Source organism: Tenrec ecaudatus, chromosome 1 (assembly GCF_050624435.1).
Source record: "Tenrec ecaudatus isolate mTenEca1 chromosome 1, mTenEca1.hap1, whole genome shotgun sequence".
Taxonomy (NCBI): Eukaryota; Metazoa; Chordata; class Mammalia; order Afrosoricida; family Tenrecidae; genus Tenrec; species Tenrec ecaudatus.
The window spans coordinates 11049509-11061237 of NC_134530.1; the positions used below are offsets into that span (position 1 = coordinate 11049509).

The 11729-nt window shown below is 49.1% G+C and overlaps 1 protein-coding gene across 1 annotated transcript; it reads right to left on the reverse strand.

Annotated features, from left to right (window-relative positions):
• Window positions 1–886: 886 nt before the first annotated feature.
• Window positions 887–2119, reverse strand: ACTL9 (actin like 9). The gene has a single exon (XM_075536182.1). The coding sequence runs from the start codon at window positions 2117–2119 to the stop codon at window positions 887–889; it is 1233 nt and encodes a 410-aa protein (XP_075392297.1).
• Window positions 2120–11729: the final 9610 nt, after the last annotated feature.

Consider the following 11729-nt stretch of genomic DNA (forward strand, 5'->3'; position numbering starts at 1 on the left):
AGAACGCCTTTGTAGGATGATTCAGAGAAGGGGTTAGTTACCATAGAGCAGGTTTCTTTGGGAGGGGCAAGTCTTGGGAGACCCAGATCACAGACACTTCAGGGGCACATTAAAGGGGTGAATGTAGGGACTTGAGACCCAGGGATCTCTTGGGGCCATACCATAAGCAGTAGATCATGAGGATGAGGAGGGGCCAGGTCTATTTTAAGGGTGGAGTTGGAGGGTTTCTATATGAGGGTTTCTATAGGAGGGGTAACAAAAAGGAGGAAGGCCCTTGACTAGATGGATGGACTCAGCAGCTGCAACAAGGGGTTTAACCATAAGAGCAATCGTGAGGATGGTGGTCAGGTGGATGCAGGACCAGGCAGTGCTTCGTTCTGTTGCACACATGCTCCCTTTGATTCCGAACGCGCTCCGTGTCACATAATAGCCACCACGTGAGGGTACCTGGGGGGAGGGTGGGTTCAGAACGGAGTAGGGTCTTGGATGGATGGGATAAGCAAACACTACCATCGAGTTGATGCGAATGCACAGCCACCCCATAGGACCAGGCAGATCGGCCCCTGTGGGTTTCTGAGAATGTCACTTTTTATGGGAGTAGAAAGCTCCGGTCTTTGCCCTGCGGCGAGGTGGGTGGTTTCGAAATGTTGCCTTTGCGGATCGCCGTCCATTGCGCAGCCACTGCGCCACCAGCGTTGGCTTATGAGGGAGATGGGTTAGCAAGAAGATCTTCAGGGATGGACCGTGGGAGGTGAGTTAGGAGGGAACAGGACTGACGTGGGGCGGGCCTGGGGGCTGTCTGGGACCCGGCCTGCCTGCAGGGTGGGGGTGTAAGGGGTGGTGGGAGGACAGGAGGAGGGTTGAGTAACGGAGACTTTACTGCGTGTCAGTAACACTTGCGGTACACAATGTGGGGTCCCTGTTCCTCGTACTGCTCGCGGAGCACCCAGCAGGACTGGAACGCGCGCAGCGAGGCCAGGATGGAACCCCCGATCCACACCGAGAAGTTCCGCGTGGGCTGCGCCGCCACCACCCCGTGCGCCTCGGGGGACAGCGAGCGTAGCAGCTCGGTCCGGAAGCGCTCTTCGAACCCTGGGAAGAGAGAGGAGCCCCCACACAACAGCACGTTCTGGGCCACGTCAGCGCGCACCTCGGGGTCCACCTTGCTCAGGCTCTGCTTGGCCATGGTGGGGACACCCACGGGTGACAGTCCCGGCATCTCGGGGGGCTTGAAGAGCAGCTCTGGGCACTGGAAGAGCTCCTTGCCCAGAGTGACTGTCCTGCCGTCAGGGAGAGTCAGCACCTGGGGGCACTGCTGCTGCAGCCATGCCTGCTCTCGGAGGCCTTCGGGCGCCACGTAGCAGTGGCGGTGCTTGATGTGCTCCACAGTCTCCAGGTCCTGCTGGCCCAGCACCAGCCCTGAGCCGCGCAGCATCTCTGCCAGGAAGGCTGTCAGGTGGATGCCCGCCAGGTCCAGGCGCTTGGTGGCGTGTGGCAGGTTGTAGCCCTGGAAGACCGGCACCGTGTAGGTGACCCCGTGGCCCGAGTCCACCACGAGCCCGCTGACGCGCCCGTGCGCGTAGACCGACAGCACAGACTGCGAGGCCACGTACATGGCCGGCGAGCGCAGAGCCTCGAAGGCCACCTCCACCAGCTTCTCGCGGTTGGTGGCTGGGCTGAAGGGCGGGTCGGAGAACAGTAGCGGGTGATCCAGGGGGTCCACGCACAGGTCGTGTTCCAGTATGTGGCGCCAGATCAGTTCGGCAGCGTCCCAGTCCACCAGGATGCCGTTGCGCATGGGCTGCAGCAGCGTCAGCTCCAGGCGCCCGCGGGCTGCTTTGCCGATGAACGTCTCCAGGTTCAGCTGTCCATATTTGGTGGTCTTCTTGGGCAGGCAGCCTACAATGGTGGCCACTGTGTAGGCGGGCCGAGCCTGCCCTGCGAAGCCCACCTTACAGGTGCTGGTGCCCATGTCAATGACCACAGCACCTGTCTTGGATGGAGGTCTCTCACCCACCATGTCTGGGGGATCCTGCGGCAGAGTGGAGTTCCCCAGGCCTGGTGCAGGGGCCTCCCGGGCAGACTGGGCATGCTGGAGCTGGGAGTGATTTGTATCCATGGCTGTAGGTGGATGGGTGGACTGGGCTAGATGGTAGGCTTGGTCTTTGAGACAAGCCCAGTCAGTGAGGGGGACAGGTGGCCAGCCCATGGTCTGTGACATCACTCTGTCCTTTTGCCAGCCACCTCAGACTTCACAATGCAAGAGTGGGTTGGGTCCTCTTGTGACTATTACTCAGTCATAAAGAGAAAGGTAGTTCTGATACATGCTTCACTGGGTGAACTGTGAAAACATTATCCTGGGCAAGATCAGGAAGCACGGAGACTCGTGTCCATCGTGAAATGAATAGAGGCTGTTGGTGGTTGCCAGGGGTGGGAAGAAGGGGAGGAAGGGGCGAGTCTTAGCCTAGGTGGCCCGGAGTTTCTGTTTATAGTGGTTCAATAATATTACTGAATCGAGATACCAAAAAATAGTCCAACTGGCAAATGTGCTATACATATGAGGAGGTACCCGCCCCTCCCCAAAAAGTCAGATTAAAAAATTGTATTTAATTTTTTGAAATAGTTTTATTAGGGGCTCATACAACTCTTATCACAATCCATACATACATCCATTGTGTAAAGCACATCTGTACATTCATTGCCCTCATCATTCTCAAAACATTTGCTTTCCACTTAAGCCTCTGGCATCAGGTCCTCATTTTTCCCCTCCCTCCCCCCTCTCTCATGAACCCTTGATAATTTATAAATTATTATTTTGTCATATCTTTCCCTGTCCGACATCTCCTTTCACCCACTTTTCTGTTGTTTGTCCTCCAGAGAGGAGGTCACATGTGATCCTTGTAATTGGTTTCCTCTTTCCAACCCACTCTCCCATTACCCTCCAATTATCGCCACTCACACCACGGTTCCTGAAGGAATCATCCACCCTGGATTCCCTGTGTTTCCAGTTCATATCTGTACCAGTGTACATCCTCTGGTCTAGCCAAACTTACAAGGTAGAATTCGGATCATGGTAGTCGGGAGGGGGAGGAAGCATTTAGGAACTAGAAGAAAGTTGTATTTTTCATTGTTGCTACATTGCACCTTGACTGGCTCATCTCCTCCCCTACACCACTCTGCAAGGGGATCTCCAGTGGCCGACAAATGGGCTTTGGGTCTCCACTCTGCACTCCCCACCTCATTCACTATGGTATGATACTTTTGTTCTGATGATGCCTGATACCTGATCTCTTCAACATCTCGTGATCGCACAGGCTGGTCTGCTTCTTCCGTGTAGGCTTTGTTGCTTCTGAACTAGATGGCCGCTTGTTTACCTTCAAGCTTTTAACACCCTAGACACTATATCTTTCGACAGCCAGGCACCATCAGTTTTCTTCACCACGCTTGCTTATGCACCCATTTGTCTTCAGCTATTGTATCATGGAGGTGAGCACACAATGATATGATTTTTTGTTCTTTGATGCCTTGTTGGGAGCCGATAGCCATTAAGACCTTGGCCTCAGACACGTAGCAGAAACTTGGCCGCTTTCTAACAGCAAGGCTTTGTTTTCTGTCCAACTTTGCCCCCACATTCCAAGCTATGTGCTCAGTAGCATGGGCAGTTGCGATAACTGACCTTGTTGCCATTAGTCAAAGTACTGAGCACCCATTGAACTGCAGATATACCATATTAGGAACATAGTGATAAGGTCACCCGGTAAGCCTTGATTTGCATGCGGACATCACCACGGACGTCTTTGAGTACTGTTGCGCACCCTTTGTACCTTATTGGGAACATGTGGCTGATTGGTTGTTGTACAGTGTGTGGTTGTTACACAGTGTGCTTCATTGGAATATGTGCCTCCTACTTCCTTCTCTGTTGTGAATATATACCCAGAGTTTTGGCAAAATAAGCGGGCTTGATCAGCACTTGTCTTGCCCCACGTGCCTGTGTCTTTCTTCCATCCAGGTTCGTCGCCCCTCCGGGTCACCGCGTGAGGGTCTCGCTGGACGAGACCCTAACAATGCCTGATAACCGATCCCTTTGGCACCTCCTGATCACACAGGCTAGTGTGCTTCTTCCATGTGGGATTTGTTGCTACTGAACTAGATGGTCGCTTTTTTACATTCAAGCCTTTAAGACCCCAGATGCTGTATCTTTTGATAGCAGGGCACCATCAGCTTTCTTCACCACATTTGCTTATTTACCTGCTTTGTCTTCAGCGGTTGTGTTGGGAAGGTGAGCATCATAGAATGCCAATTTAATAGAAGAAGGTATTCTTGCATTGAGGGAGTACTTGAGTGGAGGCCCAATGTCCTTCTGCTACCTTAATACTAAACCTATAAATAAAACCTTATCACCATCAAAGTACTCTCCATTACACTTAATACATTTGTTAAATCTGCTATTCCATTCTTGGAAACATTTTCCAAACTCATCTGTTTGGATGGCTGACAGCACTTCCCTCATTTTTTTCCTTCACCTCCTCTGTCAAATTGCTGTCTGTGGCAGTTACATAATATACCCTCAACTTGAGTGAAAGGTGGAGTCTAGCCTGTCAATCAGGTCACAGCAATGAAGTCCCTGTGTAGGCATGGCCTTCTCCTGTGGATTCTGGGAACGCCTGCCTGTCTTCCTCTCTGGAGGTGAGACACACTCTTTCTACCACACATTCCTGTTGACAAGCCGCAAGGAGCTATGCCGATGGCAGCTAGAGCCCTGGAGCTGGAGGAGCCACATGGAGACTCATGCCAGCTCTGAGATGCTTCCACCCCCTCTAGATCCACAAGACTTTCCCCCTATTGGTCTGTGATCTTCCTGCATTTGGCATAATTGCATGTGTTCCATGAGTCTGAAGAGGGATTTATAGACTGGTATCAGACATATAGGACTTATGGACTTGACCTGGACTTGATACAATTACTCTTTGATTTAAAGCTCTTTCCTAGTCAAGGGAAAATGAGGAAAGAGCTGGGAGGCAAAGGGCATTTATAAAGGTCTAGACAAAGACATGTACATATGCAAATATATATATGAGGATGGGGAAATAGATCTATGTGCCTATATTTATAGGCTTAGTATTTAGGTGGTGGAAGGACATTGGGCCTCTACTCAAGTACTCCCTCAATGCAAGAATCCTTTCTTCTATTAAATTGACATTCTATGATGCTCACCCCTCACCCCCCGACACAACCGCTGAAGACAAAGGCTGGTGCATAAGCAAATGTGGTGAAGAAAGCTGATGGTGCCCGGCTATCAGGGGGTGTAGCGTCTTAAAGGCTTGAAGGTAAACAAGCGACCATCTAGCTCAGAAGCAACAAAGCCCACATGGAAGAACACACCAGCCTGTGTGATCACTAGGTTCCGAAGGGATCAGTTATCAGGCATCAAAGAACAAAAAATCACATCATTGGCTGCACACCTCCATGATACGATTGCTGAGGACAAATGGGTGCATATGCAAATGTGGCGAAGAAAGCTGATGGCGTCCGGCTATCAAAAGAGATAGGGTCTGGGATCTTAAAGGATTGAAGGTAAACAAGCAGCCATATAGCTCAGAAGCAACAAAGCCCACATGGAAGAAGCACACCAGCCTGTGCGATCACGAGGTGTCTAAGTGATCAGGTATAAGGCATTATCAGAACAGAAAAAATCTTACCATAGTGAATGAAGGGGGAAGTGCAGAGTGGAGACCCAAAGTCCATTTGTCGGCCACTGGAGATCCCCTCACAGAGGGGTCTAGGGGAGGAGATGAGTCAGTCAGGGTGCGATGTAGTACCGATGAAGAATACAGCTTTCCTCCAGTTCCTAAATGCTTCCATCCCCACCCCCACTATCATAATCCGAATTATACCTTGCAAGTCTGGATAGAGCAGAAAATACACACTAGTGCAAATGGGAGCTGGAGGCACAGGGAATCCAGGGTGGGTGATACCTTCAGGACCAGGGGTGTGAGGGGCGATACTGGGAGGGTAGAGGGAGAGTAAGTTGGAAAGAAGAAACCGGTTACAAGGATCTACATGTGACCTCCTCCCTGGGGGATGGACAACAGAAAAGGGGGTGAAGGGGGACGTTAGACAAGGCAAGATATGACAAAATAATAATTTATAAATTATCAAGGGCTCATGAGGGAGTGGGGAGCAGGGAGGGAGGGGAAAAAAAAGAGGACCTGATGCCAAGGGCTTAAGCGGAGAGCAAATGCTTTGAAAATGATGAGGGCAATGAATGTACAGATGTGTTTTACACAATTGATGTATGTATGGATTTTGATAAGAGTTGTATGAGCCCCTAATAAAACGTGAGAAAAAAAAGCTCTTTCCTACACATATGAGTCTCCCTGGTTTGTTTCTCTAGTCTACCCAGACTACACACTGTTCTTTCAAGTCCCTCCTTCTTTCACAGAAAAACAAAGAAGTCCCATGGAGTGAGGTGAGGTGAATAAGGTGTGTGGGGCAAGAGAGGTATGGTGTTTTTTTGCCAAAAACTGGCACACTGCCATAGCTGTGTGAGCAGGTGCATTGTCAAGATGGAAAAACCAGTCCCCCATCCGCCACAAATCAGAACTTTTTTGGTCACACACTGTTACGCAATCTTTTCAGAAACTCCAAATAGAAAGCTTGATTAACAGTCTGACCTGTGGAACGAACTCTAAATGAACTCCGTGCAAACATTTTTGTCTGTTTGGAAAGTTGACGGACTTTCAGAATGAGGTTTGTCATCATCACCATTTCACCTTTTTTGAAAAGAGAAAAGTACTCGTACACTTGAGATTTTTTCCACCGTGCCATCCTTGCAACCTGTGTTTGGCATCAACCTTCCCAGGTGACACCACTGGGTGCACTAACTCAGAGTCAGTTGCTGGGTGCTTGCCTAGTGGGAAAAGTGCATACTGTGAAAGCTTTGCTCTGATCTGCACAATTCCAGTTTTTATTGTACAAATTACACACATACATACACGATGGCAATGTTCGTCTATGAGTATGTGTATGTGGGTATTTGGAGCCCTAATAGTGTAGTTGTGAAAAAAAACAAGCAAGCAAGCAAGCAAGCAAGCAAGCAAACAAACAAACAAAAACAACCCTTCCCTACCATTGAGTTGATTCTGACTCATAGTGACCCTACAGGACAGGATAGAACTTCCCTGGTGGGTTTCCAAGGCTGTAACTCTTTATGGGGGTAGACAGCCCTGCATTTATCCCCCAGAGAAGCTGGTGGCTTCGAATGGCTGACCTTACAGTTAGCAGCCCAACGCAGAACCACTCCACCACTGAGGTTTCTCACTGAACTGCTAACCACAAAGGAATGCAGTTCAAACCCACCAGCCACTGCACAGGAGGAATATAAGGCTGTCTACTCTCATGAATATTTAAAGTCTCAGAAACTTAAGACAGGTCTACTCTGTTTTATAGGGTAGCTATGAGTCTAAATCAATTCGATGTCAGTAAGTTTTATTTTGTTTTGATGTTAGTATTCCCCTTTAATGCAAATATAACCATGAATGGCAGAGCACACAGGGGGGAAAATTATAAAAACTTCTTAGACACAACCAAAAACCTTAAGGAAATGAGCTGCTGGGTCTGGGGGCTCATGACCATAGGTTCCAGGGACACCAAGGTCAGTTGACGTAACACAGTGCCTACAGAGTCTGTCCAACATCTCACTTTGGTGAGTAGGGACTGGGGTTTCAGAACTCATGACCAGTCATCTAAGGTGCAACTATTGGTCTCTCCCTCTCAGGAGGGAAGATGAGTGATGAAAATTAAAGACACAAGGTAGCAAATTTTCCAGTGGATGAATGGACCAGGGAAATATCAGTATCCACAACCCAGGACCAGAAGTGGCTCACACTAGAAGACCCTGAACAGAGTGGGAGAAGAATGTGAAACAAAACCCAAATAATAAAAAACCCAGGCCTAGTGGTTGTAAAGAGAGTGGTGGGACCCTCAAGACTATGACCCTTCCCATCAGTAGTCAAGTGGATTTGCCCTGTTAGAAGGGTCACAAGGAAGAGACGAGCCAGCCAGATTGCAGTATAGTGTTGACCAAACACACAACTTTCCTGTAGTCCTTTAATGCTTCCCACTCCCGCTCACTAGCATGACCCCAATTCTACCTTACAAATCTGGCTAGACCAGAACACGTACACTGATACAGATAAATCTGAGCTCTTGACACAGGGAATCCAGGACAGATAAACCATTCAGGACCAGTAATGAGAGGAGCGATACTAGGAGGGTAACGGAAGGGGGGAGGTGATGGGGTACTAATCACAGGGATCGACATATAATCCCCTCCCAGGGGAATGGATAATAGAAGAGTGGGGGAAGGGAGACTGATCAGTGTCAGACATGAAAACAATAATTTATAAATTGTTAAGGGTTCATGAGGAAGGGAGGATCGAAGAGGGAGGGGAAAAAAGAGGAGCTGATACTTAGGGCTCAAGTAGAAAGAAAATGTTTTGAAAATGATGATGGCAACATATGTACAGATGTGCCTGACACAATGGATATATATATGGATTGTGATAAGAGCTGTTAAGAGCCCCAATAAAATAATTTAAAAAGGACTAAGGCCCTTTGTCACCTGTCAGGTCTGGAAATACACTCACCCCTAATGCTCCGTTTTTCAGCCAAACAGTAGACAGGTCTGTAAGGGGCACAAGAGCGCTAGGAACATAGGTGCAGTCTGCACTCATCAGCTATCTGGGATGAAAAGGTAGCATTTTCCCTAAGGACAGAAGAGGTAGGGAAGAAGGACAACTGGAGGCAAAGCAGCACAGAGAGGAGGTGGGAGGAGTGCTGCTACCGTCCAAGGGATGGCAATGGGGGAGCAGAGACAGGATGTGTAGGGATGGTTGAATGTAAAGCAGATGATCTGCTCTGTAAACCCGTCGCCGACTCCCAGTAAACAGCTAAATGGGTTCTAAAGGGGGAAGATGCTGTGATAGATGCTTGGTCAGCAAGTGAGGAAAACAGACTGACACGGACATAGCCCGCCACCCTCATACCGTTTGCACCTGGTCAAGGTGAAAGCCGTGTGGCTCCGTGACTTTGTTCTTTCCTGCCTCGCTCTCATTGAGCTGGCAGACCTGAGCACAGACGACCAGCAGGTCGTCCCTTCTTGCCACGACTCCTGACAGCACTTTCCCGCATCCATCACTCCCTCCTCAGCTCTTGCCCATCTTGATCCTCCAGATGAAGAGCCGAACTATCCAGGAATGGTGGTGCCCCAAAGTCCCGAGGTGGCTGGAACCGTTGAGTGTTCAGCTACAAATTGAAAGGAAGGTGATCCAACTCCACCTCGACATGTCTTGGAAGAAAGACCTGGTGATCCACCCCCACAGGTATTCTGAAAAGCACAGGGTGTCCATTAATCTGAATCCACTTGAGGACAACGGGTTCTCAGTTTTTATCCTATCTGAAAAGTTGCAGTTCAAATCTACTATAAAAGAAAGATGAGGCGATCAACTTCCATACAATTAAAACAAAACAAAACAAAAAACATTGCCAACAGGTCGAGTCTACCCATGACCACCCACGTAGGTCAGAGTAAACTGTTCCGGAGGGCTTTCAGTGGCTGATTTTTGGAAGACCATCACCAGTCCTTTCTTCCACAGCCCCACTTTAGGTCAATACTGGAGAGCCATCTCCTTATACCACCCAGCAAAATCCTTCCATGGAGCGCCGTGCTGCTTGGAGCCACGTGGGGCCGCCATCGTGGAAACGGACTCAACAGCAAGGGGTTCAGGAGGTGCCAGGAGCAGTTGTTCCTATCAGAAGGGGCTCCCCTTTCAACTGCAGAAAAAATTAATTTCAAAGGGACCCAGGTGTTCTACGTTTAAAATTGGCCCCAGGAGAGCATGAGAAAAAGCAAGGGGTGGAGGTGTGGGGAGGGGACCAGTTATGCTCAGTGATAATGAACTTCAGGAAGGGAGAGAGGGGCAGTGACAGCCAAAGAGTGCTAGGAAAGAGACACGAGGACGTCCCTGTTTGTTCTCCAGGGTTGGTGGCGAGACTGTGCCAAGAAGGAGCCTCTCATGGCAAGGCTGGCTCACGTAGGAGGCTTGTGCAAATACACTGCCCAAGGCCAAGTAATCGGAATCGCTGGACGCTGAGAACCGCCCAGCTGGAAAACGGAGGGTGGTGGTGGTGCAGACTGAAGCGTTCAGTTATGAACCCAACGTTGACTCCTAAGACAGGCCTCCTTCCAAAAAGGCAGCATCCTTGAAAACGCTAGAAAGCAGTTCTACTCTGAAGCACGCAGGGTTGCCGCAAGCCAGATGTGACTTGGTGGTAACTGGGAGGAATAAAAGGCTTGTTTCGACAGAGCTGGAAAGAGAGATATGCCTCTGAACAGCCTTCAGATCCCTGGGGGGTGAATACAGACTCATACTGGAGGGAAGGGTTTCTTGGGGAGTGGAGGGTGGGGGTGGGGTGGTCCACTGCGTTTGCAGTGTTTTAGCTGTTTAAACTGGTTGTGGGTCCACGTGGGCATTTGAGATTCTTTATGTGCATGCATGTGTGCAATATGTGTGCATGGGGCAGTTCTACTCTGTCACACTGGCAGTCCAAATTCGATGGGACAACACCTAACAACCCCAGCAACATGCCTGCCCCTCTGACATACCAGGATGGCTTGCATATTGCTGGAAGCAATATTTCACATACCAGCAGGGTCACCCATTATGGGCAGGTTTCAGTGGAGCTTCCAGACTAAGACAGACTAGGCAGAAAGGCATGGCGATCCATAATGGAGGAATAGGAATAAATTGGTTACCAAACAGAGTGCCTTTGACTGGCTGTGGGTTATGTCTTCCCGAATGCTCTCTAGGTAGATCACTTGCTGGAAAAACAGGCTCGAGAAGAACAGCGAGTTAGAGATTATTGGTCTGGAGGGAGTTGGAGGACACTAATGTTTGAACTGTGGATGTTATGGGACATAGTCCAAACTGGGAGGCTCCTGGGACTCTTGGGCTGGAAGGCTGATGACAAGTATTCCCAAGCTGGAAGATGGTGGGTCACAGAGTCTCAAGCCAGGAGTCATAACAAAGAGAGGATGTTGGTCTCAAGGCTTTAAAAGCTGTTGTTTCTCAAAATATCCGCCATAGACACCTGAAGGTGATGTTTCCTTCTCCAAGGAATTTTACACCACGTCAAAATGGCAGTTTGGGCACCCACAAGGAACTCAGGCTGTGTTCCTTTCAAATGTTCATTGAGGTGGTGGAACCAAAAGGAGCAAGATCAGGGCTGTGGGTTTCCCAGTGAAAATCCTGTGGGACAGCCCTTGCTACTCTTGAAGAACGAGTAGGTACATTGTCATGGTAGAAAAATTCCTCAGGGAGATTGTCCTGGCCTTTTGGTCATGAGTCCAGTTTTCAATTTTCTTAAAACTTCTTGATAATAATCCTCTGTGATCCTCCTGTGTCTGTTGAGAAAATCTGTTAAAAGCGAACTCAAGATTACCTCTTCAGAAAGTGACTATAATCTTCTGAACTGACCCCTCTGCCTTGCCTTGAGTTGAACTGGCCCAGTAGATCCCTGAGGAATCCACTGCTTTGATTGTGAATTTTTCTTGAGGTGAAGGCATCCTGATGAGACGAAGACAAGTGTATTACTGAGAGAACATGACTGCAGACATCCACTGATCATGTAGACGTGCTTGAACATGTTTTGTTTGGGATAAGCCCATG